This window comes from Gaeumannomyces tritici (assembly GCF_000145635.1).
Source record: "Gaeumannomyces tritici R3-111a-1 unplaced genomic scaffold supercont2.3, whole genome shotgun sequence".
NCBI classification, from domain to species: domain Eukaryota; kingdom Fungi; phylum Ascomycota; class Sordariomycetes; order Magnaporthales; family Magnaporthaceae; genus Gaeumannomyces; species Gaeumannomyces tritici.
Window position 1 is genome coordinate 108,781 of NW_008804547.1, and position 25,449 is coordinate 134,229.

The 25,449-nt window shown below is 60.1% G+C and overlaps 7 protein-coding genes across 7 annotated transcripts; 4 read left to right on the forward strand and 3 right to left on the reverse strand.

Annotated features, from left to right (window-relative positions):
* Window positions 1–830: 830 nt before the first annotated feature.
* Window positions 831–5,483, reverse strand: GGTG_05124 (nucleoporin POM152). Its single transcript, XM_009222923.1, has 3 exons — window positions 4,700–5,483; window positions 2,373–4,623; window positions 831–2,316 (listed from the first exon to the last, which is right to left on the reverse strand). Exons 1-3 carry the CDS (start codon window positions 5,141–5,143, stop codon window positions 1,175–1,177), a joined length of 3,837 nt encoding a protein of 1,278 aa, XP_009221187.1. The 5' UTR covers window positions 5,144–5,483; the 3' UTR covers window positions 831–1,174.
* A 129-nt stretch (window positions 5,484–5,612) lies between these two features.
* Window positions 5,613–9,023, forward strand: GGTG_05125 (ubiquitin carboxyl-terminal hydrolase). The gene is made up of 8 exons (XM_009222924.1): window positions 5,613–5,792; window positions 5,958–6,151; window positions 6,428–7,068; window positions 7,163–7,257; window positions 7,332–7,431; window positions 7,493–7,674; window positions 7,760–7,989; window positions 8,060–9,023. The coding sequence occupies exons 2-8, from the start codon at window positions 6,130–6,132 to the stop codon at window positions 8,668–8,670; spliced, it is 1,881 nt and encodes a 626-aa protein (XP_009221188.1). The 5' UTR covers window positions 5,613–5,792; window positions 5,958–6,129; the 3' UTR covers window positions 8,671–9,023.
* GGTG_05126 (26S proteasome non-ATPase regulatory subunit 8) lies at window positions 8,949–10,413 on the forward strand. The gene is made up of 2 exons (XM_009222925.1): window positions 8,949–9,785; window positions 9,894–10,413. The coding sequence occupies exons 1-2, from the start codon at window positions 9,201–9,203 to the stop codon at window positions 10,179–10,181; spliced, it is 873 nt and encodes a 290-aa protein (XP_009221189.1). The 5' UTR covers window positions 8,949–9,200; the 3' UTR covers window positions 10,182–10,413.
* Window positions 10,414–10,437: 24 nt separating this feature from the next.
* On the reverse strand, window positions 10,438–15,038 carry GGTG_05127 (coatomer alpha subunit). The gene is made up of 6 exons (XM_009222926.1): window positions 14,799–15,038; window positions 14,685–14,734; window positions 14,268–14,587; window positions 12,289–14,187; window positions 11,101–12,224; window positions 10,438–11,023 (listed from the first exon to the last, which is right to left on the reverse strand). Exons 1-6 carry the CDS (start codon window positions 14,823–14,825, stop codon window positions 10,781–10,783), a joined length of 3,663 nt encoding a protein of 1,220 aa, XP_009221190.1. The 5' UTR covers window positions 14,826–15,038; the 3' UTR covers window positions 10,438–10,780.
* Window positions 15,039–15,294: 256 nt separating this feature from the next.
* GGTG_05128 (UDP-glucose:glycoprotein glucosyltransferase) lies at window positions 15,295–20,527 on the forward strand. Its single transcript, XM_009222927.1, has 2 exons — window positions 15,295–15,833; window positions 15,903–20,527. The coding sequence occupies exons 1-2, from the start codon at window positions 15,682–15,684 to the stop codon at window positions 20,296–20,298; spliced, it is 4,548 nt and encodes a 1,515-aa protein (XP_009221191.1). The 5' UTR covers window positions 15,295–15,681; the 3' UTR covers window positions 20,299–20,527.
* A 541-nt stretch (window positions 20,528–21,068) lies between these two features.
* On the reverse strand, window positions 21,069–22,805 carry GGTG_05129 (hypothetical protein; the record flags this gene model as incomplete). The annotated part of the gene is made up of 1 exon (XM_009222928.1): window positions 21,069–22,805. The coding sequence occupies one exon, from the start codon at window positions 22,803–22,805 to the stop codon at window positions 21,069–21,071; it is 1,737 nt and encodes a 578-aa protein (XP_009221192.1).
* Window positions 22,806–23,556: 751 nt separating this feature from the next.
* On the forward strand, window positions 23,557–25,191 carry GGTG_05130 (hypothetical protein; the record flags this gene model as incomplete). Its single annotated transcript, XM_009222929.1, has 3 exons — window positions 23,557–23,571; window positions 23,649–24,812; window positions 24,892–25,191. The coding sequence occupies 3 exons, from the start codon at window positions 23,557–23,559 to the stop codon at window positions 25,189–25,191; spliced, it is 1,479 nt and encodes a 492-aa protein (XP_009221193.1).
* Window positions 25,192–25,449: the final 258 nt, after the last annotated feature.

Consider the following 25,449-nt stretch of genomic DNA (forward strand, 5'->3'; position numbering starts at 1 on the left):
TTGGAGGGAGGAAGCTGTGGGTTTTTTGGGGGCAAGGTTTGCCGGCTTGGCTGCCTGCTCTTCGCGTGGGGGGAGGGGTGTTGCAAGGGGAGGGAGGCTGATGGACATTGTGCATGTCCCAGTTTTAGCGAGCTCAGAGACAAACCCCTACCTAAACCTCTGCCCCTAGCTTGCGGCCGAAAGCTAGTCGGCCATGGCGCCAGAATCCCATATGGCTGCCATGCCGCCTCCACGACGAGGGAGAGAGCGAAGGGCACCAGGGGAATGCACCAAGCCAAGACGAACCACGCTCTTCGCTTCCAAAGAGCCGCTGGCGGTCTAGAGCCTCAACGCAATGCCCGTCGAGCCCTCACTTTCCCAGAGACAACCATTTCCCAAGCTCGACGGAGCTCCAGGAAGGGGGACCAGCGCGCGCGCGGGGCGACCACACCTCCCTCCCTGCACTTCCCGCTCTGGAGAATCTCATCACTTTGAGTCAGAGGGCGGGGATGCAAAGGCAATGGCTGGGATGAGGGGGAGAGAGGTGCCCTAGGGCTAGGCACCCCTCCAAACTCGGCCTGCTTTCCGGTTCTGGATCACGGCTCTCGTCCTGGAATGGACTTTGAACTGTAAGCTCAACGGGAAAGAATCGAACAATCTCGACTTCTACTGATGTACTGTGGCCCAAAAGCCAAGGCGTCCCCGTCCATGCCCGTTCTGGAAACTGCCCGGTTGAGTGTCGACGAGCACCTCCAACTAACGCCACGGGTCGATCACATTCTGCATCCTGTCCTGCACGTCTCCGCGGAGCCGCACATTATTGGCCAACTTGCCTACACCGGTGTTCCGTCGGCATAGGTAGTCTGCTGCAAGCCCGTTTCCAACATGGCGGATATCGGAGACTTTAAATCGAACTTGGTATTATCCCTCCAAGGAAGCCAAAGCGGAAAAAAAAAAGACAAACAGTAGGAAAGTAGAGACCCATGGAAGAACGCCGTGCTTGATGCCACATACCGCCGCACATACGCACCGCCTACACAATACTTCCTCACAGTCCCAACCCAAGATGACCACGCATTCTAGTGTAGACAAGAAAAGAAGGTGAAACAAGAAAATCAAGATGCTGCTATACCCCGTCTATTTTCCCACTTGCTTGCTACCTGCCTCCTTCCATCCTGCTCCCTCAGCCCCCCCCTTAATACTGCATCAACTTCTTGACCGCACCGTCTTTGGGCGACCCCATCTGCTGCGTGGAGAAGGAGCAGTACCGGTCCTTGATGGCCACCACCTCGTACGTGCCCTCCTGGCTGGCTCGCACCACCTTGCTGTGTTCGTGGCTGACGTCGTGCCTCGTCTCGAGCACCTGCGGCCGCTGGCCGCGCTTTTCGTTGGTGCTGCGCGTGTACGTGAACTCGAACGGCGGCGTGCCGCCAAACTCGAACAGAATGTCCACCTCGCCGCCCTCGTGTATGTCGACCCGCACGTTGCGGCCGCGGCTGATGCGCACGCTCGGCATCGGGTGCACGCGCTTGACCAGGTCCACGGCCGCCCTGCACTCGCTCGCCTTGTCGCTGACGCCCGTGATGGCGAACTCGCCGGGCGAGTCGGCCACGCGCCGGAAGCTCGTCGTCTTGGATAGCGCGGCGCGGCGCTGGCCCTCGAACGTGTACTCGACATTGAATGGCGGGGTGCCGCTGAGCGTGTATGCGATGCGCTCGCCCACGCAGTAGTCGGTCCGCGTCTCGAGCGGGTACACGGCCGGAGCGTCGTACAGTTGCACGTTCACCGCCGAGCTGCCGCTGCCGCTGCCGCCCGCGCCCGTGGGGTCCATGCGCGACTGGCAGCCCTGCGCGTCGCGCACCTCGCGGATCCGCACCTGCTGCGACCCGAGCCGGAGCAGCTCGCGTGGGATCTGCACCCCAAACGACTTGGTGTGGATCGACGTGACGTGGTGCACCTGCGGCACAGTCCCGCTGTGGTGCTTGATCTCGAGCTCCAGGAAGAAGGGCGGCACGCCCGTAAGCGTCACCGGTATCTTCTCCTCGTACTCCTGCTCCGACAGGCAAAACTTGAACGTCTGCCCAGGCTTGTCGAACGTCGCCGTGGGTTTGGCGTTGACCCTCTGCTCCAGAACAACAGGTGTGAACTGCTTTTCGTCCAGATCGTAGAGACTGTCGGCCAGGGACGAGAAGGTGTAGGCGTAGAGGCCAGGCTTGCTAGTGTCCATCGCTATGGCTGCCTTGCTCAGCGCGGCATCAAACCCCTTCGGGCTCATGGACGCGGACCCAGTCGCAGGCTTGTGGCGAATTTCATACTTGACGTGATAAGGTGGCGCACCTGCAGGGTAAAAACATTAGCGCAAATCCCATCCTGTTCGACAACGTGGGCCGTACCTTTGAGGTTTATCTCGAAACCGTCAATGTCCCCCTCACACACATCCTTCTTGACTAGCTTGTCGCCGGCAGGGCTGATGCTCTCGGCCTCGACGAGGCTGAGCACAGGTCGGGGAAGCCAGTCAACTTCAAACGTGGAAGCGTTGGGATCGACGGTACCCTGGCACTGGCTGTCGGTAACCTCGAGGAGCTCGTACATGCCAGGCTCGCGGACCGTCAGGAAGCCGTTGTTGCCCTGGATGGTGCTTGTGGCAGGCGTCGAGCCAGCCAGGTCGCGGTTCTTGTACGTCACAGTCCATGGGCCGACGCCGGCGAGGCGGAGCGGGAGCTTGTGCTTGGCGGCATGCGTCTCGATGTTGAGAGCCTTGCGGCGGCCTTCAACCGCGCCAAAGGCTGCACGCGGGCGCTGGCGCCGAACCGCGATCTTGACTTCCTCTTGCAGAGAAGTTCGGCAGCCGCGCTTATCCTGGACACCCATGAGGGCCACGGTGTATTCTCCACCCTTTGACAAGGCGGGCGTTTTGATGGTGTACTTGCCCGAATTGATCTGCGTCACCTTGTACGGAGTTCGCCGGCCGTCGTGGACGATCTCGTACTCGAGCGTGAAGGGAGCGTCGCCGTTGTAAAGCTTGACATCGATTTCGACCTGGTCTTCCAGGCATGCATTGACGGTCGCTTCTCCGGCGATGGAGGCCTGGGCGGCGGGCTTCACGCTCTGCTCTAGCGTCATGCCCTGGCCGGCCAGTGGCTGGTTCTTGTACAACTTGTCGTCGATGGAGAGGAAGGTGTACTTGTGCGTCCCGGCCTGGCGTGGTATCAACCTCATCTGGTATCGGAGACCCTGGATGGTCACGCTCTCACGGCGCCTCACGCCGTTGGTCACCACCTCGTACCGGACCTTAAACGGCGGTGTGCCCACAAGGTCGAGGTCCACCTCGAGACCAACAGAGTTGCCGGCGCACGTGTCGGGAATCTCCTGTGACCGGATGGTGAGATCGGGCTCGAGCGGGTTCAGCAAGAGACACGTCGATGGCTCCCGGACCTCGCCCTCGCACGTTCCCGCGCTGACGCTCTTCAGGGTGTATAGGCCAGGGGCAACGACGACAGGTAGGTCGCCGGCCCGCTTGCCCGTGTGCGACCCGGGAATGGCAACATCGCCAGGGTCGCCGTTTTTGGTGAGACTGTCAATGGGTGCAAACTCCCAGGTAAGCGTGTGCGGGCGGTCGTCCTCGTGCTGCGGCTGGCCCTCGTAGACGACGGGCAGTTGCACCTTTTCACCGCGAGCCACCTTGAGCGGGTTCCGGATATCGCACCGAGCGAGGTGAACCTTGGGTCTCTCCTTGACTGAGAAACTCTGCACAAGCGTCTTACCCTTGGAGGGGAGCTCCGGGTCGTCGGCTGGTGAGGCATACTTGACGATGTTGCCAAAGGCGTCTTTAACCTCGTCGACCGAGTACCGCCACTCGCCGGTAGCCCACAGCGATTCGTTGAGGCTCACTGTGACGCGCTGCGACCTCGCCCACGTCACGTCCTCGTCCCCAGTGGCCAAGAGGCTAGACGAGGGCGAAGTGGTGCCCGTCAGCGGGGACGCAAAGCCATCGGGCTGGAGGCTCTGGAAGTGGAAGCCATGGTTCTTGCCGTTAATGGTACGGCTGTACGTGATTTTGAGTGGCGGGGTGCCGTCGACATTAAGTGCGAGGTCCGACAAGTCGTTGAGGCATCTATCCGACGACGGCGACAGGCCGATGCTGACCGAGGGGCAGGGCACAACAAAGGTATGGGGGCTCTGGCGCTGCACCTCGAGCTTGTACTCGTCCAGCACGCGACGCAGCTTGTAAGCGCCCGTCTTCTTGACGGGGAACTCGAACGTGACGGCGCTCCCGTCGCCCTCGGGAGACAGCTTTTTGACCTGCTTTTCAATGGCGCGGAGCTGGGACCGCGAGAGCTTCAGGACCTCCTCCTCGACGTGGTCCAGGGACAGGTCAAATCGCACCAGCTCGACCTCGTGGGGGATGGTGGCGTTGAACTGGATAGGGATTAGAGCCGTGGTCCGGTCGCCGCCAATGCAGAAGGGTGTGCCCTCGGGGTTTAGGAGCGCAGAGCCCTCCGGGAGGATGTTGATGATCTGCCTGCCCTGGATGAGGGAATGGTTGTGTAGGATGCTTGATGACTTGACGTATTGGTCCGAGATGGAGAGTTCCTTGTCGAAAAATGCCTTGGCAAACCCGAGGAGCCAGGTGAGCGCTGGAATCTGGTGGTCGAATCGCACCGTCAGCACACCACATCATAAAAGCACGCAGATAGATCAAGCCCTGGCGGGTACGGACCGGAATATTAAACATGAGCATCCAGTCCAGTACGGCATGGATGAAAAATAGCACGATGACAACAGGCTGGGAAAGCTCCAGCCACGGGATCCTGAGCTCGGGCAAGCCGAAGAGCATGCAGAGGTCGATGGCGATCCACTTGAGGAACAGCCAGAAGGACTCGGCGTTGTCGTCGACGACGCGCAGCCAGTCGTACAGCTTCCATGCCCACAACAGCATGTAGATGCCGCAGGCATAGTAGCGCTGCGTCGGAGCATCGAGGATGGTGAGGGGTATTAGGGGCTCGCTCCCCGTCGACTCGGGGTTGGTCTGGGGAGCTAGGGGTAGGCTTCGGCGTGCAGGCTTGGGCTCGGCCGAGGGGGAGGGCGAGCCTCCCTGCCTGCTCCGGGATGCGGCGGGTGTTTGGGGGAAGCCCCCTTTTGTTATTCGCGGGGTTTCGCTCATCGCATCGTCTGTGTGGGCTCGCACGCGCAGAGGAGGCGTGGAAGCAGGTCGGGGAGGAGGATGAGTGGAGGGCCTGTGGCCTTGGAGATGGCCTCAGGTAGCCGGTGTGGGCAGGAACAAGAGGAGAGACAGATAACTGCGTAGGTTCCCGGGGGGGAAGATGCGTAAAAGCGGCTGCCACGGGTGCTGCTGGTGCCGCGGCTCGCTTCGGTGGGTTGTCGTGTCGTCGTCTGGTTCCCTCCACCGCTGACAGAACTTGCTGCCGCTTCTGGCTGTGCACCTGGATTTTGGAAGCTCGTTGGCCGTCACGTCACGTCTGCAAAATCCACGAGCGCGTTTCTTTGCTCAGGGTGGAGCAATAAGGATGCAGCGCTACGGACCTCATTGGATTGAGACCAACAGTCGGCCCCACCGGAGCACACCCCACCAGAGCACACCCCACAATGACTTTGGCCTTGTACTGGATAGGATTGAGGCAAGCCTATATTGTCTGTGTTTATTGTACGCTGTTGATGGAGCCATCACAGCCACCAACTCGCGCCTCGCTTCTCGTCCTGGCACAATAAAGAAGCCGGCCTGCTTGTCTGTTTACCTACAGTAGGCAGACAGTGCTCCAAGGAATCTGCGCGTGGTTTCAGCGCCAAACGAGGTGCGTAGGCTGGCTGTGACTCTGTTGGCTCCTGCCGTCGTTGCCCTTGGCCCGCTGGTCCTTTGTCTTTGCGTCCCATGGTTTGGGCTCTTCGACTATTCCAAGTGTGTCCTGCTCAAGATGGGGCTCCAAAACAGCCCAGGCTGACCGCCCCCCATGTAAAAGAAGAAAAAAATCGGGCAATATGCACATCCGAAAACGGCCATGACCCAAAACACAGATATCTCTATCGCCAGCCTGCACCTGGCCACCTCCACACACTCGTATTGCATGTTTTGCCTAGCAGAATCCAGCCACGAGAATACCAAGATATCCAGATATCCAGACACCATACATCATGGCGTCTCATCATTTAATAGGTAAACATGATCATCATCTCATCTTGGCGTCAGATCTGGGCACGCTGTGGCCGCTGTAGTGCCTGAAAACGGCCGCGGCAGACCTTTGTTGCTGCAGTCGCTGCAACCGGCACTCCTTGCTACCCCCATCCATTGTCGTCACGATGGCAGCGGTCGACTTGATAAAGGAGATCGAGTAGGATGAGGGCGGCCCGCGAATATCAAAACCTGCTACGAACCCTCGCTGCTAGCCCACAAGGTCGTCCCCAGCTTACTCCTGACTTCTTTCCTTCACAGGCACTCTTGATATTGGCGCCGCCACACGGCCGCCGGAAGAACAGGCGCCAGAAGACATTGCCACGACACCGATCAGGCCATCAATAGAATCAGATAGCGACGAAATGGCTGCTAGTGCCGACAACAGCTCGAGCCCTCTACGTCGCTCGACGCGCGTGAGGAAGCCTGTGCAGCGCTACGGACAGGGCTCCGACGCCGGCAGCCCCAAGGAGGCGTCGCCCCCGGCGAAGAGGCAGCGCAAGACGGCTTCTACCGAGCCAAAGACCCCGACCAAAAAGGCTGGCCGAGGCAAGAAGGCAACCCCGGCCGAAAGGGCAACCCCGGCCAGGAAGGCAACCCCGGCCAAGGAGGCATCCCCGGCCAAAGTGGCATCCCCGGCCAAAGTGGCAACCCTGGTCAAAGAGGCAACTCCTGCGGCAAAGGCATCCCCCGCCGCCAAGTCTCCCTCCCCAAAGGCTTCTCCGGTGGCAAAGGCCGATGATGCCGTCGCTGATGGAGCCGGGGAGGCTGCGGCCGCCAGCGCCACCGCCGACGATGGCCAGGACGCCGATCAAGATGACGACGGCCTCCACGCAGTCCTCAGTCTCGACCCTGACGAAGTCGAGGACTATGAGGGTTGGACCGAGCTGGAGTCGGATCCGGTGAGTGCCCGTCCTCGAAATGGCCAACTTGCAACAGACAACATGCCACACTGTTTCTCTTCTCTTTTCTCTTCGCTGACTTTCTGCGAACAAGGCGCTGTTCAATCACATCCTGCACAAGCTTGGGGTCTCGGGCGTCCGCTGCGAAGAGGTCCTCGTTGTTGACGAGGGCGAGGTGATGCTGCTCAAGTAAGCTATGCCCGCGCCCAGGAGAAAATGGTGGGTGGATCTGTCCACTTCGGTTGCTAATAGCGCGATCCCAGACAACCTATTCACGGCTTCATCTTCCTCTTCGAGTGCGATGATGCCCCGGAGGCCGACGAGACCGTTAGCCCTCCCGAGGGCATGTGGTTTGCACGCCAGGTGAGTACTACGGACCTAGGCAGTTCTAGATGTCGGAATCTAATGCTGCCCGTGTGCCCAGACCATCGCCAACGCCTGCGCCTCCGTTGCGCTCTTCAACATCCTCATGAACGCCGAGGGGATCAGTCTGGGAGACGAGCTACAAAAGTTCAAAGACGAGACGGCGGACTTGATCCCTCCGCACAGGGGAACCGCCCTGGCGCAGAATCGCTTTATCCGCAAGATCCATGACACCTTTGCTCGGTAAGTTGAGAAGCCACGATCATGCACTTCCAAGACCCCATGGAGTTGAGATAGCGGTTCTGACTGTGGGTCATTTTTCTCAAAGTCGCCTGGATCTGCTGGACGAAGACCTGTGTCTTTTGAACCAGTACGATGCGTACCAGAGGCAAAATAAGAGAAGAAGGGGCGCGGCCAAGCCCAAGGCCAAGCAGAGCAAGAAGCGCAAGCGAAAGGCGGCCATCGACCCCAACTCGGCCAAGCACTACGTCGCCTACATCCACCAGGGCGGGAGACTGTGGGAGCTGGACGGCCTGGAGGAAGCGGCCATCGATCTGGGTAAGGCGACATCTCCTCCATCAAAGCTGCCGTTTTCATCCTTCTAACATTTGGCATCACTGCAAAACAGGCCCTGCCGGGGACAACTGGGTCGGTGCCGTCATCCCCTTCGTTCAAAACAAGATCAACGAGCTGGGCGACCAGGCCAACCTGATCGCGCTCTGCCATAACGAGGGGGGCGAGCTGAAGCGGAAGCTGGCGGCCAACGTGGCCTCCATTGTGGAGCTCTCCAAGAGTGTCGCGGCGCACGACGAGTGGCGCGTCAAGGAGCTCGAGGAGGTGGGTTGGGCGGCTGACCCAGACAATGCCGAGTACGTCGCGGCGCTGGCCGACATGGGCCTCACGGCCGAGGACGTCGCTACGGCTGCTGCGGGGGCCGGGGAGGGCAAGGCTGGCGAGGCTCCAGGCGATGATGATGAGAATGCGGGAGAAGATGCAGGGCCGTACAAGACCCAAGAGGAAGCCGCAGAGGCCGCTGCAAAGCTGGTCGAGGCGCACCTGAAGCTCCAGGCCAACTACGGAGACGAGCGGGCGCTGGCGCAGAGCGACGAGGAAACGGCAAAGGGAAGGGAGACGGACCTCACGGCCATGGTGCACACGTGGGTGGAGCTCATGTGCGAGGCCGACATTCTCGACACGACGGCCGAGGCGGTCATGGAGGCGGCGGCCGGGAAGAAGTGATTGGGGGACTGGGATGGGACAGGCAGGGTGGTTTTGTAAGGGGACGGCGTTGGTGCGTTTTTGTGTTGTTTGTATTTCTCGACTCTGTTTTGTCTTTTTAGTTTTGAGGGTATTTTGAGTTGTTGTTGTCTTCGTCTTTCTTTTTCTGCATTCCTGTTGAAGGCCGTCCGGGATGTGGTTGGTATTACATAATCGGTAGTTTGTGACACCAGCAAAGGGGTTCCGAGCTCCAGGTGGATTGGCCAGGCAGGTGCCGCTGCGTACCTCTGGCGTCAGTTTGAAGGCACCGCGGCGAGGGGAATTCACCTCCAGTATCAATCTATTCCAGCACCAACAAGCAAAAGGCCGACAACAACCACAACACACTCACATTGCCTCTCTTCTCAACCCGTGAGCCCACCACCGCCCAGCCCGGGCTGACAGCATCCCCGAATCGCACCCTCCCGCCCTCGCTGGGGCCAAAACCGCCTCTGACGGCCCTCCCACGCCCACCAAACCTCGCACACCCACCACCCACACGACCACCACCCATGGCCGAAAAGCAAATCCAGCAGATCCTGACCAAGCTCAGGTCTGCGCAGCTCGCCTACCCGGACGCCGCCAAGCTCCTGTCCAAGGCCAAGCTCCTCCTCCTGCAGCTCGGCGCCCTCACGCCCACCATCGCCACCCCGTCCGCCGCCGCCGTCGGCGCCTCCCCCTCCACCTCGCAGCCGGCCTCGCAGCTCGCGCTCGCGCGCGAGACGTACGAGCAGGGCGCGCTGTACAGCATCCGCGCGCGCGACGCCGACGGCTTCGTGCGCTACGTGCGCCAGCTCAGCCCCCTGTACGAGCTTCCCGCCTCGAGCCTGCCGCCCAACCTGCCCGAGCGCTCAAAGGTCACGGGCCTCTACCTGCTCCTGCTCCTGACGCAGGGCCGGTACGACGAGTTCCACTCGGAGCTCGAGGCCCTGTCGGCCCGCGAGGGCGGCGGCGGCTCCGTCGACGTCGAGGGCGACCGCTACCTCGGCTACCCCATCCGCCTCGAGCGCTGGCTCATGGAGGGCAGCTACGACCGCGTTTGGAAGGCCATGAAGAAGGGCGAGGTGCCGTGTGAGGAGTACGGCGTCTTTTCCGAGGTACGTTTTTCTTTTCTTTTCTTCTTCTGTTCTTCTTATGTTCTTCTTCTGTCCTTCTTTCCCACACATCCAACCACAAAACCGCTAACCCCCCCACCCCGACAACAGATCCTCACCTCCCAGATCCGCTCCGAGATCGCCAGCTCCAGCGAGCGCGCCTACCCGTCCCTGCCCATCTCGTCGACAAAGTCGCTCCTGTTCCTCGACTCGGAGGGCGCCGTCGTCGACTTCGCCGCCAGCCGCGGCTGGTCCGTCCGCGATGGTCACATCTACTTCCCCGCCGCCGCCGCCGCCGGCTCCGCGTCCGACGACGGCGGCCAGGCCGAGAAGCCCATCAGCCAGATGTTTATCGAAAACACCCTCGGCTACGCCCGCGAGCTCGAGACCATCGTCTAAGTTCCTGGCTTGGGGAGGTGACCGACCGAGTTGAACGTGGCCGGGGAATTGCCGTGGTGACATGTCACAGCAGCTCAGAGTGGTGCATGCTGCCGGTTTAGCGTAGCCTTGGGCGCAGAATACATCGGGTCTGCTTCCAATATGTAATACATCCTCTTTTAGACATTAGACGAAGCCCCGCGAACATGTCTTATTTCAGGTCATTTCCGAAAGCACACGCCATTATCACGGACATCGCATCATGTCAAAGTGCCGATCTTGTGTAGACATGGTGCTAGATTTGATCGTCACGCTTTCAACAAGATAAGTCATACTTTAAACCGCCCACTTCACTTACTCCGTGGGCCAGACCCGAACAACGAGGACAGGCCCCACCCAGCCTTCTAGAAAATCAGTGATCTGCTTTTGTTTTCCCCGACCGCCCCCAACACAACGATAGGTCAACACAACGATAGGTGGCAGAGAGCGCCAGACAGATTTGTTTCGTCGCCAACCCAGCCTCCAACCCAGCCCAACAAACCAAAACGTGGCCGCCTCCTCTAATACTACACATCGTCGTCGAGCGTCGTAAAGAAAAGCTGCTCTGACGTGTAGTCTCATTAGGCGAACAGCTTCAGCCCGCTACCGTGCTTGCCCACCTCGCAGACCTCGCACACCTTGCAGACAGTGCCCTTGTACTTGGGGTGATACTTGGATCCGTCAAAGGCGCACTCCTCGAATGCCGACCCACTGTAGATGGGCGTATGGCTGGCCGCGCAGATCTCGAACTCGGCAAACTGGTCAAACTCGACCTCGACGGCATCGTTGGGATTCCGCTCGCACTGTGCCTTGGTCTTCCTGGCCTGGGGGGTTGAAAGAGATATCGTCAGTATCTTGCGTCACCAGTCGGCAGAAAAAAAGAGCAAATGTGGGGACTTACAGTGTCGAGGATCTTGCCGGCTCCACCGTTGGCCAGTATCCTGTTGGCGAAGCTAAGGGCAGAGTTGTAGTTCTTGGCCCTGACCGACAGGTTCATGGCGTTGAGCAGCGCGAGCTGCCTGTGGGGCACCTCAATCTTGGGTATCGTAAAGTAGGCCGACAGCTCCAGGTTCCTCTTCAGCAGGGCAGGGTCCTTGGCCACTGCGTCAGGGCTCCCAAGTTGCCTTCTTGACAGCTCAACGTCCATGGCAACCGTATACTCGGCTGCCGATGTGATGAGCCTTTGGGCCTCGGCAGTCTCGCTCTGGCTTGACACGGCGTTGACGAGAATCGCGTGGAGGATGCCCTTGAAGATGACGATGCCGTCCTCGAGCTTATTGGTCCTCATCGTGTTGTATCCCTTCTGCAGATCGCCAGCCGCCAGCGACTCGAGGTCGCGGGGGATGATGGGCAGGACCTTCCTGGGGTCCGTCTCATCGGGTGTCCTCCGCACGTAGTTGACCAGTGCCGGCAGGCCAGCAGACGCAGGCAGGTACGTCTTTGATGCCTGGTACACCTCCAAGAACCTGGGCTTGAGAGGTGCGAAGTTGACGGCACCGACCTGGCGGTTGAGCAGCTGCATAGCCGTCTCGAACGAGCCTCCAGCCACGTGATCCACCGCAAGGGGCGAGTTGCGCGCCCATAGATCCGCCTCGCTGCTGGCAGCGCCTCCGGCTTCGGCGCTCTCCACGTCGACAAAATCGCTGTCGACCTCCGGAACGATATCGTCGCCCATGTCCCAGCCCGCTGCATCTTCATCTTCCTCAGCATCTGCCAATGCGCCGCTTTTCTTGGCTCCATCCTCCTCGCCATCGTCCTCACCCAGTCCGTTAGCGGCCGCCGCATTCTCATCCTCGAGCGAAAGACCCTCCATCTGACCCAATAGAGCCTTCTCAAAGACGGATTGCGATGTGGCTTTCGTTGGCCAGTTAGCCTTGTGGGTCGCGACGACAGCCTTTGGCGGCGTCAGAGTCTCTCCAAGCTGGGGGAGCGTGATCTGCTCCTCTGTCAAGCCAGTAGCCTCCAGAATGGCTTCGCACTCCTCGTCAAGCCCATGTGACTTGGCCGTCATGTATGCGAGAGGGTCTAACAGAGCGTTAGCAGATATATCACAGGGAACAAACTACATGATAAACAAGGAGAGGCTTACAAAGATCAATCTCCTTGAACATCTGGATCCTGTCCTCAACCTCTCCCAGATACAGGGCATTTTGGAAGCGCGAGGTGAAGTCTCCGCGGTGTTCGGCGATCTTGGCCATCCTCGCCAGCTTGGCCGCCTCACCAGTGGCCAGGTAGACGAACGAGAGCTTGTCGAACTGCTTGAGCTTCTGGTAGCACATCTCGACAACCTGGTGGTTGCCGTGCGCCAGCGCCTCGGTGCTTAACCTGGTCCACAGCTTGGGGCGGTCCAGTTGCTTGGCCATGTCGACTGCGACCTCGAGGTTGCCACACTCGATGGCCAGCTCGAATCGGGTCGTGGGGTCCTGAACGAACTGCAGCGCGATTTCGGGGTAGCCCTTCTTCTGCAGGTACGAGATGATGGACTGGCCAACCAGGCTGGAGTTCTGGATGATGTGTAGCATCTCCTCGTAGTTGCGCTTGACGAGCGACAACTTGAACCTGTACTCGGTCGGGTCGATTTGCAGGATCTTGGGCTTCGCGGTACGGTCCAGCACGTAAACGTTGCGGCCCTTGACACGGACCAGGTAGACGGTCTGGTCCAGGGTCCGCACAATACCGTTGTCGCCGTTGAGCAGGGTGTATTTAATGTGGTTGAGGGTCGAGTAGAGGAGGACTCCGGCATCGTCCCAGGTCGCGCTCTTGATCCTAATCGTTTCGTGCAGCGTGCTGACCTGCTCCAGGGTCTTGGTGACGATGGTCACGTTGTGCTTGCTCAGCAGGGCAGCGTACATGCCGTCGTTGGACCACACCACGTACTTGACACCGCCGACGGCGAGCTCCGCAATGCTCTTCTTCTGCTGGATCTCGTACAGGTGGACGGCGGTTGGAGTGATGATGAGAAGGTTGCCGGGGCCGCCGAAGTAGATGTCGGTGGTGCCGTGCGGGGGCTTGAACGACCTGGTGACGTTGTTGGAAAGGTCCTTGATGTCGATGGACTGCGAGCCCGTGTGCAGGACGGCGAATCGGTTGCGCGCCACAAAGATTGCCGAGCTGCCCTGGCCGCGCTTGGACTCGGTGGGCTCAATGCCGCCGGAGCCGTCCCTGGGCAGATTGATGAGCTCGTAGGTGCCGCTATCGGCGGCCGAGGTCACTAGGATGGACCTCTCGGCAGGGTTGTAAGACAGAGTGCGCGGGGGGACCCAGGCCGGGCCGACCTTCTTCAGCGAGAGCAACGTCGGGCTCTCTGCGTTCTTTTGGAAGTCGTAGGACCGCACATGCTTCTCCTTGGTGATATAAAAGAGGAAGTTCTGGTGGACGGCCGAGGCTGGGCGCTCGCGCTCCAGCTTGAAGACCATGACGCCATTGTCGTGGCCAGCGGCGAAAAGGTTGATCTCGGGGTGGGCTGCAACAACCCAGAAGCGGTCGCTTTCCCTCTTGAAGGTCTGAACAGCGGTGCGCTTGTTAAGGTCCCACACCCTGATGGTCTTGTCCTCGCCGGCCGAGATGATGAGGTCCTGGTGCGGGTGGAACAGACAGCCGGTAGCGTTCTGGAAGTGCCCGCGGCAAGTGTCCACCTCCCAGGCCTTGGTCTCACTCATGCGCCAAAGCTTGACCAGACGGTCGTCGCCGGCAGAAACAATTAGTGGCATGGTGGGGTGGAACGCGACCCAGTTAACACCGCGATCATGGCCCTCAAGCACAAACTTGACAACGGCATCTGTGTTACCGAACATATCTGTCTGGTTCTGGTTGTTCCGCGCCATCTGGTCCTCGAAGGACATGGAGGTCGGAGCCGAGTGCTTCTTGCGCAGGCCGGAGATGTCCCAGACACGGACCGACTGGTCCAGCGAGGCCGAAACAACAAGGTCGTCCTTGGGGTGGAACTGCGCGCACATCGTGTAGTGGTTATGGCCCGTCATGGTGCAAACTGTATGAAAGGTTAGTATTCCGCAAGCTTCTCTCCAAAGCGATCCTGCAAGAAACAGGCCGGGAGGCTGGTCGGCTCACTCAAAGACCTGTTCTGCCAGTTCCATATCCGGATGGTCTGGTCGTCCGAGGCCGAGATGATCCATGGCAGCTCGTGGTGGAAGAAGACTGTGCGGACGTAGTCGAGGTGGCCATTAAGGGTAAACAGGCACCGCCTTGTCTGGTATGACCAGACCTTGATCTTGTAGTCATCACCGCCCGAGACGAAGAGGGGCTGGGTCTTGTGGAAGTCGATGCCGCGCACGGGGCCGTCGTGCTCCTCGAACCGATCAATTAGGGTCCCCATGCGGTAGTCCCATAGCTGGATGGTCGAGGAGTGAAGCGCGACCAGGATCCATGGCCTGCAGGTCCGGGGACACGAGGGTTAGTGGCCGGGAGACATATGGCGGTCATGGGAGCGGCAGCTCGGCCGGGACGGGGGCGGCGACGGCGACGAACCTCTTGGGGTGGAAGGCGATGCCCTTTGCGCGGGAGGACTTGGACTCGAACTGGAGGCACAGACGGTAAGCTACTGGACGGGTGGGGGGAGCACCGGGCGGGCGTGATCGGTACCTTGGTCAGCATGCCGGTTGAGGCCATCGTGGAGGTGGGATGATGAAGCCTAAGCTTCGTGCATCAACGGGAGGCTCAAGGTCGGCGGCACCAGGCGGCGGCGGAGCAGGGCAGGGCGAGGTAAAGGGCAGCGTGGTTGTTTGGCAGAAGCCGACTGCTCGGTTGCAGAGGCGGCGCACAATAAGGGGGATCAGAAAGGCCACCTGTGTAAGGTTCCTCCAGCTGGCAGTCGCAACGGCACCGCCTCTGAATTGCTAGACAGAAAGCGTGGCCATCTCTGAAGTGTGGGTTCAAGTGGTGCATGCCTCAGGCACCCATGCTTGTGGTTCTGGCTGCTCGTGTCAGGGGCGCCGCGGTGGGCTAGTCAACCCCACCATAAAGTGTGAAGCTGTGGAAGCTCCCCGCTGTCGATGCGCCACATATCCAGGCTGCCACACCGCCACAGCAATGACGGAGCTCGAATCCCTGCAGCTCAATTGGGGGTTGCAGGAGTCAATTGCGATGCGGCCAACTGTTCACATCCTTCAATACGAGCAGCTGGCCTGGCCGCCATCAATGGAGCTCGACCAAACACTGCCCTGAGCTGTCAATGCTGTAGTCTGGACTTTTTTTCACCCACTCGGACCGTCCTTCAACTTGCCGTTCCACGTGGCTGGCAGGGGTAAACTGCACTTGGTAACTGTGCTTGGTTTGATGTCTGGCTGTCCGTGCCCTGGAGAGCCTGCCGGAAGTGGAAGCGGCCACCTACAAAGTCTCCCAGCACCCTTGGCCCCTCGCACTTGAACCGGTACATATCGCTCGAGGCGCTTGTCACCTATCGTCCGCAGGCGGAACAGCAGCTGTGACACAACGCCCATCCAAGAAACCAGATCAACTGCCCGCCATGCTCCGGCTTTGGAGGCTCCCTCGGGGCCTTGCAGCCGCGATGCTGGCTGCTATGCTCCACTTGCAGCTGCCTGTAGCGGCTGGAGCACCCTCGGTCGAGGTTTCCATGCAGGCTGCTTTCCCCTCGCCGCCATATCTCCTTGAGCTGCTGTAAGGAAGGCTTGTGGCTCGACTGCTCCTCTCTGACTGTGGATTTTAGCTGACAACTGGCTGGCACAGAGAAACGGCTGCCCAGGAGAATTCGACCGCCTACTTTCCCCTCCTTGACCGCATCGCCAGCGGCCACTTTGCCAAGGCAGCTAGCGACAAGGAGCTATATGAGACGTTCCTGCAGCTGGTCCAGGATGACGGCCACATCACAAGCCCCGATGCCCTCTCCACCTTCAAGTTGGCTTTGTCCATGCGCTCGGCCGCGCCACGCATCGAGGCTCACTATCAGCACTACAGGACCGCCGTAGAGCCCAAGGTTAAGGGCAAGGTTGACAACTGCCCAGAGTGGACTCTACAGTCTGGCGAGGCTATCTGCTCGTTGGACAAGCCCCAGGCCGTGGCTGTGATCTCGGGCAGGTTGTTGGAGAGAGATGTGTCGTTCGACGTGAGACTGGGGAACGATGATACGGGCATCATCTTGTATGCCGATATTACCTCCCCGACCTTTGGGTCCGTTCACCAGATTCTGGCTACCGCTGCCAGAAATGGCGGCCCTTCGTACCGACTGCGCTACCGGAGGATATCGAAGGCCACCGAGGAGCCCGAGCCCCTACCTCTGAGCGGCTATGGTGTCGAGCTGGCGCTGAAGAGGACCGACTACATCGTTATTGACGACAGGGGGTCCGAAAAGGACAAGAGCGAGGACGCGTCGGCAAAGAAATCCCAGGTCGCTGCCGAGGTCGTGCTTGATGGTGACGAGGACGTAAGCGACCTTAAGCCGCTGTCGGCCTCGGAGCTTGAAGAGCTCGGCCTCAAGGCGGCCGATTTCATTCTGCACAGCGACAAGCCGTTTGAGATGCTGCTGAAGCTCACGCAGGACTTCCCCAGGTTCTCGAACCCTGTGGCCGCTCACAACGTCTCTGAAGGGTTCCGGTCAGAGCACTACGCGAATCACCTACAACTGCTCCAGAGTGGCCAGAACGTGCTGTGGATGAACGGCATGCAGCTGCACGATCGGCAGATCCAGTCCTTTGGTCTCGTCGATGTACTTCGCAAGGAGCGGAAGTTGATCAACGAGGTCCGGGCTCTGGGCTTGTCGGGTAGGAATGCTGTTGATCTGCTCTCTCACTCGGCCGTGGCCTCGTCCAAGGCTGACGACGAGCCTCCCCGGTTTGACTGGACCGACCAGACTGAGGAGGGCATGGCCATTATCTGGATGAACAACCTGGAGAAGGACAAGCGCTACAGCAGTTACAGCCCGAGCCTGATGGCTTTGATCTCGGGCGGCATGCCCGGACAGCTGCCTCCTTGCCGCAAGGATATCCATAACATCGTCTTGCCTGTCGATCTCGCCCAGAAGGCCGACATGACGCTGGTCGTATCAAAAATCCTCAACTTTGTCAAGCAGCGCATTCCCATCCGCTTCGGTCTGGTGCCGCTCACGCCCACCCCTGAGTCAGTGCAGCAGGCCAAGGTGGCATATCACCTACTTCAATCCTACGGCCTGGCGTCTTTGATCTCGTACGTCGAGGCCATGGTTGAGGCCGGCGCGGCCGGTGCCCCGGACCAAAAGGCGTTTGATGCCGCCATCCAGGACCGCTCCCTGCGCTCAGACGCGGAGGCCCTCACGCTCGACCAAGTTCTCGCATCGGAGGCTTATGCATCCCAGGTCGCATTCGCGGGCAAGTGGGCCAACCGACTGGGCGCTAACTCGGTTGTGCCGCCCCTTTTCGTCAACGGCTTTGCTATCCCTCGCGATTCCGAGGGCAACTGGATGAACGCCATGAGTAACCGTGTCATGGGCGATCTCAGGTCGGTGCAGCAGGGCGTTTACTACCAGATGATCAGCTCCGAGACCTGGGTGCCCAGCCTCTTCCTCGAGAACGCAGCAGCCCGACGCAACCGCTTCATCTTCCCAGAGGGCGGCAAGTCTCTGACGATTCTCGACGTCAACAAGATCTACTCTGAGCATGATGATCTGTTCAGCCGTGCTGTCGTCGTCGATGCGGAACAGGATGCTGCCAAAGACACTTGGGCAGTGTTGACTGTCGTCTCGGACCTGGAAGGCAAAGACGGCCGGGAGCTGCTCCTTTCGGCCCTCCGCTTCCGCGCCAGCAACCCTGGCGTGCGCCTTGACATTGTGCACAACCCCGTTTGGAGGACCTCCCACAACATCAACAGCAATCTGAAGGGGAAGATGCAGGAGCTGTTGGCCGCCGACTCCGAGGGCGCCCTTGCGGCCATCCTGGACGAAGTCGCAAATAGCCCGCAGATAAACAACGGTCTCGAGTACGCGGTTGCGCTCGAGAGGTTCCAAAAGGCGGCGGCGATCCAGCCGACTGAGTCGATGCTGCTGCTGAACGGCCGTATGGTCGGCCCCATTGCGTCGGCAGCTGAGTTCGGAGAGGATGATTTCAAAACGCTGTTGGATTTCGAGCAGAGCAACAGGATCTTGCCCGTCTTCAAGGCGCTTGAGGAACTTGGCCTTGAGGATAAACTAACAGACCCGGTCGCCGCCGCCAAGCTCACATCGCTCACGGCGCTGTCCACCATCTCGGATGTACCGGACGGCGCGTTCGAGACCCCGTCCATGCTGAGAATATCGTCCTTTAGCATTTGGAATTCGGCTTATACAGCTTTCGAGGTTGGCGACCCAGCCAAGGCCACAATCTTCTTCACCGCCATCATTGACCCTGCCAGCGAGCTCGGCCAGAAGTGGGCGCCGCTGCTCAAGGTCCTGTCGGAGCTGGAGGGAGTTCATCTCAAGGTGTTCCTGAACCCCAAAGACAAGCTCGAGGAGCTTCCTGTCAAGCGGTTCTACCGATTCGTCATGGAATCCACTCCCAAGTTCGACAAGTCAGGCAAGCTGGAAGCGCCGACCGCTCTGTTCAAGGGCCTGCCGTCGGAAGCGCTGCTGAACTTGGGCATGGATGTGCCGCCGGCGTGGCTCGTCGCCCCCAAAGTGTCGATTCACGACCCGGACAACATCAAACTCAGCACTATCGGCAGCGACGTCAAGGCGCTCTACGAGCTCGAGCACATTCTCATCGAGGGCCATGCCCGCGATCCCAAAGGGAGCTCGGTGCGGGGCGTGCAGCTGGTGCTGGGCACCGAGTCCAACGCGCACCTGGCTGACACGCTCATTATGGACAACCTGGGCTTTTTCCAGTTCAAGGCCAACCCCGGCCTGTACAAGATTCAGATCGAGGAGGGTCGTAGCTCGGAGCTGTTCTACCTGGAGAGTATCGGCGCACACGGCTTCGCCCCCATTGCGGGTGACGAGTCGGCCGAGACGGCGGTTCTGGACTTCCTCGGCACGACTCTGTACCCGCGCCTGAGGCGGAACACGGGCATGGAGGACCTGGATGTGCTCGAGGACAGCAAAGCTGCGGCAGCCTCGACTGGCGCTGGCGCAGCGATGGAGTTTGTCAACAAGGGACTCAAGTTTGCCGAAAGCCTTCTAGGCGGAGGTAAGGACAAGCAGAAGGTGGTGACCAGGTCGGAGCAGGCCGAGATCAACATCTTCTCTGTGGCCAGCGGGCACCTGTACGAGCGCATGCTCAACATCATGATGGTCAGCGTGATGCGGCACACAAAGCATACGGTCAAGTTCTGGTTCATTGAGCAGTTCCTGTCGCCATCGTTCAAGGACTTCATCCCGCACATGGCGGCCGAGTACGGGTTCCAGTACGAGATGGTGACGTACAAGTGGCCGCACTGGCTGAGGCAGCAAAAGGAGAAGCAGCGCGAGATTTGGGGCTACAAGATCCTGTTCCTCGACGTGCTCTTCCCGCTCTCGCTCGACAAGGTCATCTTTGTGGACGCGGACCAGGTGGTGCGGGCCGACATGTACGAGCTGGTAACGCTTGACCTGCAGGGCGCGCCCTACGGCTTCACGCCCATGTGCGACTCACGCACCGAGATGGAAGGGTTCCGCTTCTGGAAGCAGGGCTACTGGGAGCGCTACCTCAAGGGCCTGCCCTACCACATCTCGGCGCTCTATGTCGTCGACCTGCGCCGGTTCCGCGAGCTCGCTGCGGGCGACCGGCTGCGGCAGACGTACCACTCGCTCTCGGCCGACCCGCAGTCGCTATCCAACCTTGACCAGGACCTGCCGAACCACATGCAGTTCTCCATCCCCATCCACAGCCTGCCACAGGAGTGGCTGTGGTGCGAGACGTGGTGCAGCGACGAGTCCCAGTCGGCCGCCAAGACGATCGATCTCTGCAACAATCCGCAGACAAAGGAGCCCAAGCTCGACCGCGCGCGCAGGCAGGTGCCCGAGTGGTCCGTCTACGACAACGAGATTGCTGCCCTAGACCGCAGGCGCAAGGGCCTGCCCCCGATCGAGGAGGCCAGCAACGGCGCAGCCAAGGCGGAGAAGAACCCCAAGAGTCGGACGCTGGAGGGAGAGGAGGCGGTGGCGCCGCCGCCTGAGAATACGCATGTCGTGGACGAGCTGTAGTGTGAACGATGGGTTCTCTTATGGCCTCTGCAGAGATGAAAGTGTGTGGAGTAGATGGGTGGAAGAAGGGACTTGGCGGTATTTCTGGCAGGCAAGCTGATGTAGGCATATAGCGAGCGGGCGTGGATAAATATTAGACAAGATTTCTGGGTTTGTTCTCTGCTATGGGCGTAGGTGGTTCGCCTAGCTAATAACCAAGGACCTCTAATAAACAGGCACGTTTAACCAGCTTGAATTCTGCCCACGAAGATTTCGGAAACGTTGCCGCTGAGCTGTCTGTCTGCTTATCTATCTGGGTAGCTTTCAGCACGAAAAAAGGTCTTTAGGACTAGGGGGGCGGAAGGTAAGTCAGCCCGGCGTGGTCGCTCGTCCTTGCGACAAACAGCGGCCCAACGGCTCGGCCACCCTTCTCCGAAAAGCGATCATTTCCTTTCCGTCCAAAACAAAGCCGAGAATGCCCCTGCATACTCTTACAAGTTACCAATCGCCCTCTTCCCTTCTCCCATCTCCACTAACGGGAGAAGGGCAAAGTCGAAGAAGAGGGAGGGAGGATTGGTAAAGGAAAAGAAAGAAAAAGGGAAGAGGGATAAGGGGCGTGTCTTTCTCACTATGGCTTCGCGCAATTCCAAGAGGATTTGAGAATGCCCAACGAAGCAGATAACCAAAGAAAGAAACAATTGCCCCCCTTCCTTTGCTTGTCCACCAACAATCCAGCGATAAACCCTCAATGGGAGAACAAAGGACTCTTCCAAAGAAACAACCACTAGCCCCTAGAAGGAGCAGACGCGAGCGTGAGGGACGGGCGTGCCGGGACGGCTGACAGGCGTCGCGGGCATGGAGGCGCCTGTCGTGGTCGCGGGCCTCGCCCTCGCGTGGACGGGCGTGCCGATGCGGCCCGAGGGAACAGCCGGGGCGCGGGGTGAGTCCGGGCTGCTGCTGTTGCCGCCGGGGACGAAGCAGCCCGGGCAGGGCGTGGGGGCGCGCGAGCTGACGGAGCCGTGGTGCGAGAGGGCGGACGGGCTCTTGCCGCTCACGTCCTGGTGGTCGGGGCCGGCCTCGCCCTCGAGGCGGGGCTTCTTGGCCGGCGGTTGGGACTGCACCTCTGCCTCTGCCTTGTCATCGTCGCTGGCGTCGGCGTCGGCGTCGGCGGTGGCATCTTGGTCGCCGCCGTGGAACACGAACGGGCCGGGACCGGCGGCGACTGCGGGGATGCCATCGTCGCCCACGCTGTGGCGCTTCAGGCCGTGGCAGGCGGCGAGGGAGTTGCCGGCCGGCGCCGTCGTGTAGGTGGCGACGGTGTTGGTAGAGCCCTGCGGGGCGTGCTGGGAGGACTGCTGCTGCTGCTGGACATCGACGACCCGGGACTGCGGGAAGCGCTTCTGCACGGGCGAGACGTAGAAGCCCTGGTCGTTGTAGGGGAAGAAGGACGACTCGTCGGCGGCGGCCACGCTGGTGACGATGCTCGCGTCATTGGCAACGCTCGAGCAGGAGGTGGCGGCGCGCTCTTGGGCTTGCTGTGTGGTGAAGGCGTCGTCGTGAATCTTGTGCTGCCCTGGGGCATACGGCGACATCCCCTCGTCCGAGGCCACGATGGTAGACTGGGTCTGGGCGGCTGAGCATTCCTGTCCTGTCCGCAGCGCATCGGTGTAGCTCATGTTGCCCGTGGCGCTGGTTGCACCGAAAGCCTCCGGCGGTGGCCGGCCATGCGTGCTCAGAGAGCGCGGGAGGCCCGTGGGCGGCGGGAAGTCCGGAAAGACGTGCGAGTTGGGATGGTTTCGCTGCGGGCTCCAGAAGCTGGGGTCAGAGCTAGGCCCCTTGAGGCTGTCGGTGCCGGCAGCAGACCCGGAAGGGCGAAAGGGGGTGGGAGGGCGGGTGGCGTAGCTGTTGGCCCTGACCCTCGGCCTCGTCGCCACGTCGCGCTCGTTGTCGTCGTCGATGCGCTGGGCCCCGGCCTTCTGGCGCGACTGCCTCTTCTTCCAGAGACGGAAGATGAAGAAGACGGCGACCGAGAGGGCCGTCAGCGTGCAGACGATGATGACGGCGGCCTTCCAGGCGTCGTCGCTGGGCTTCTCCTGGTGGTCCTGAGTGGCAGCCCGCGACTCCTGAGCGTCATGGTCAGTCGTGGCAGCGCCAGGCAAGCCGGTGGCGGTGGGTGCGGCGGTGGTGAGGGCGGTGATTCCGTCGGCCGCGACCGTGATGGTAACGACATGGACCGAATCCGTCTCCTTGCCGAACATCTGGACAAGGCCAAGGGCCGACGGCGTCGATGTGGACTCCAGGCTCAAGGCAGGCATGGTTCCGTTGGGGCTCTGCGAGGACCGGACAGCCGCTTTGCCGCGGATGGCCGATGTCGTCGTGGCGGCCGACTGGGGCTCATGGAATAAAGCAGTAGCAACAGTCGGGTCGCTGACGGGATAGTGATCGGACTGGAGGTGCTCGGCAACGTGGGATGCGTGATCATGGAGCTCGAGGTGGCGAGCCGCCTTCTTCCTACCTCTGCCCGCCATTTTACAGCCCTCGCCGGCCATGGGTCGATCTAGCAGCAGGATATGGGGCTCGTCTAGAGTAGAGTGGGCGGACTTGAGAGCAAAGGGACGGTGATGGGAAAGTGATGGGCAGAAGACGTGACACAGGAGTTTGGGCCAGGGAGGACAAGTGCAGAGGCGGTAATTTGCTGGGATGGAGAGGTGTTTTGTGCTAGGCCGAGGGCTGTGCGACGAGCACTCCCATCGACGGCCTTCCTGCTGTTTCCTTGCGTGTGATTGTTTTTTTTCCTTGTCCTCTGTATAAAAAAAAATAGGCCGAACCGTCGAGGTGCCCGCCCCATGTAAGTCGTCGGGCTGTGGCTTGACACCTGTGGCTTGGGGTGCCTTCTTCCCTTGCTCCTTCCATTTTCGTCCAAAGCCGTCCAATCACCAGTGTTGCCCAGGCACTTACTCAATTCTTGCTTGAAGGCGGCACAGGCACAGCACGGCGGGCAGCTTCCAGAGCGTCCGAATTGCCTTTGCGGTCTGGCATTCTGACAGGTCCAAGGGATTAAAATTGCCAAGGCCGCAAGTTTTCCTCTTTTTATCCCAATTTCTCCCTCTAAAAAAACAAGGGCTTCCCGCCTTCACAATTCGAATCACTGCCCACGATTCCAGACCGGGAAAGATCTATATCAACCTCATCCTCGGGCAATGGCGCTTTTATCCCATCTTGTGCTCCGTCACCACCGCCACCACGTTGTCACGCCCATGTGCATAATCAGCGCCCAGCATGCGTCCTAGCCCGGTAAGACAGCCCCAACTTCGCAGCGCCATCTCCTCCTCCTGATGTAGCTATCTAACTCGAACGAACCATCCGTGTAGCGGGTCCCTGCCACCGACTTCGACATTGCCTTCTGCAACCGCCATGCCGCCCGCATCGAAGAGCCCGTAAGCTTGGTTCAGCTGGACGCCGCCATCGTGGGAATTCAGCATCCTTGCTTTGTCTCATTTACAACCTACCGTGAGGCGAGTCCAGAGCTACGGGAGCGCGTGGTGAAGAAGGGCCCGACAGATTTCGCAGCCCCCGACGCCGCCACCCTGTGCGCCAACATAGCCAGCCCGGATACTAGCCCAGGCGAAGTGCGAGCTTCGAAAGGCTTGCTCGTTGGCTATTGGTTTCCAAAAGATCAACTTGTCGAACTAATCCCGGCCAGGTCGACAACGCCTCAATGGATCACGCACCTTAGATCGACGACGTCTCGATATCTCTTGGACTTGGGTCTTGCCCATAACCCACGTGCTTATCCTGTTGTCACGCCGGCTGGGGGTCTACCCATGTACCCAGTCGTTGTTATCCGCACCGTTGCCGCAACGAGAAGTTTCCCATACTTCTATATCCTCGCCGCACCGGATCAGGGTGGGATGCTTTACCGCTTCGCAAATAAAGCTTCGATGGGGGACATATATTACCTTCCGCCTTATCGGGATGACTTTTTGGAGCCTTGGAAAAATTGCGGCCCTCAGTTTATGGCCGATGCCGTTGTCCTAGCCTTTTCAAACCTGGCAATCGAAGATTCCCGGCCGCGACAGACGTCCCAATTGCCCCAGCCACTCCAGCATGGACATGCTACCCCTCGTTACACGCTTGCGCGGGCCTCGACCGATGACCACCATCCTATAGCCGGTGTAGAGGTGGGCATGGCCGCCGGGGGCTTAAACAGGGGCAGTAGGGCTGCCAAGCCTGCTAACGAGCTCGCTGAGAGGCTAGCTAAGGAGCCCGTTGAAGAGCCCGTCGAGGAGCCCGTCGAGGAGCCCGTCGAGGAGCTCGTCCTAGGGCATGGCCGCCAGCCCGCTGCAGTACCCGAGGAGACAGACAAAGAGATGGACAGAGACACGGACGAAGATATGGCTGAAGAAACTCCCGAGGAGGTGGGTGAGCAGTCGGGCGATGGGGTGGCCGACCCGAACCTTCTCTGGGCCCTTGTCGAAAACGGTGACGTTCAGCTCACCGACGAGGTGCTTGTCGAAGCATGGGAGGCCTTTACTGTGCGTACTACCTTAGCACCAGCTCTCCAATTCGTCTCGGGCGCAACGCGCAGCTAATACCATCCTTCGGGCATTTTAGGCACAGCACCCCGAGTTCATGGCCAGCGTTACTAAAGACTTCACGTTTGATGGGGGACTTTCGGACCTCAGAGCCATGGTGTATGGCTTTCGCGCCGTCGACCCGCAGGTGCCCCTCGTGTACCTGAGACCCTGGGCTTATGCCTTTCTGGACGTTTGGCTGGAGACCCCGGACAAGGCAGAGGATTCGGACGGCCAGAAGAGTTTGGCCGTCGACTTTGCCAAGCATGCATACAGCTTGGTGACCGACATGATGGGGCCCAGCACACAGTACCGCCTCGTGGGAAAGGACGGCGACTAGCCCACTTCCTCACACGATTCGGCTACCCCCACGATCGTTGGTGAAAGTACCGATGACGAGGCCAGCGAACGCGGCGATGGCTATGACTAGATGAGACGTGCGTGGAAGTGGATTGTTGAACACGGCCGGTGTGCGTGTGTTCAGACGGAGGGTGGAAGTCTGGAGGATGGAGTACGATGGGGCTCGCGCTCGCGTGGTCGGGGACTACACACGGGTATCGCTTGCTCCATCTCTTGCGGATAGATTCCTTCCCCCCCC

Excerpts from the sequence above, each read along its gene's own strand:
- GGTG_05124 (XM_009222923.1), bottom strand. The coding sequence starts at position 5,143 with ATGAGCGAAACCCCGCGAATAACAAAAGGGGGCTTCCCCCAAACACCC. Across the intron at positions 4,624-4,699 it reads TGCTCATGTTTAATATTCCG|ATTCCAGCGCTCACCTGGCT; the intron begins GTCCGTACCCGC and ends TTCGACCACCAG. Across the intron at positions 2,317-2,372 it reads TTTCGAGATAAACCTCAAAG|GTGCGCCACCTTATCACGTC; the intron begins GTACGGCCCACG and ends TTTACCCTGCAG.
- GGTG_05127 (XM_009222926.1), bottom strand. The coding sequence starts at position 14,825 with ATGGCCTCAACCGGCATGCTGACCAAG. Across the intron at positions 14,735-14,798 it reads CAACCGGCATGCTGACCAAG|TTCGAGTCCAAGTCCTCCCG; the intron begins GTACCGATCACG and ends CTGTGCCTCCAG. Across the intron at positions 14,588-14,684 it reads ATCGCCTTCCACCCCAAGAG|GCCATGGATCCTGGTCGCGC; the intron begins GTTCGTCGCCGT and ends CCGGACCTGCAG.
- GGTG_05126 (XM_009222925.1), top strand. The coding sequence starts at position 9,201 with ATGGCCGAAAAGCAAATCCAGCAGATCCTGACCAAGCTCAGGTCTGCG. Across the intron at positions 9,786-9,893 it reads AGTACGGCGTCTTTTCCGAG|ATCCTCACCTCCCAGATCCG; the intron begins GTACGTTTTTCT and ends CCCCGACAACAG.
- GGTG_05128 (XM_009222927.1), top strand. The coding sequence starts at position 15,682 with ATGCTCCGGCTTTGGAGGCTCCCTCGGGGCCTTGCAGCCGCGATGCTG. Across the intron at positions 15,834-15,902 it reads CCATATCTCCTTGAGCTGCT|AGAAACGGCTGCCCAGGAGA; the intron begins GTAAGGAAGGCT and ends TGGCTGGCACAG.
- GGTG_05125 (XM_009222924.1), top strand. The coding sequence starts at position 6,130 with ATGGCGTCTCATCATTTAATAG. Across the intron at positions 6,152-6,427 it reads GGCGTCTCATCATTTAATAG|GCACTCTTGATATTGGCGCC; the intron begins GTAAACATGATC and ends TTTCCTTCACAG. Across the intron at positions 7,069-7,162 it reads CCGAGCTGGAGTCGGATCCG|GCGCTGTTCAATCACATCCT; the intron begins GTGAGTGCCCGT and ends TCTGCGAACAAG.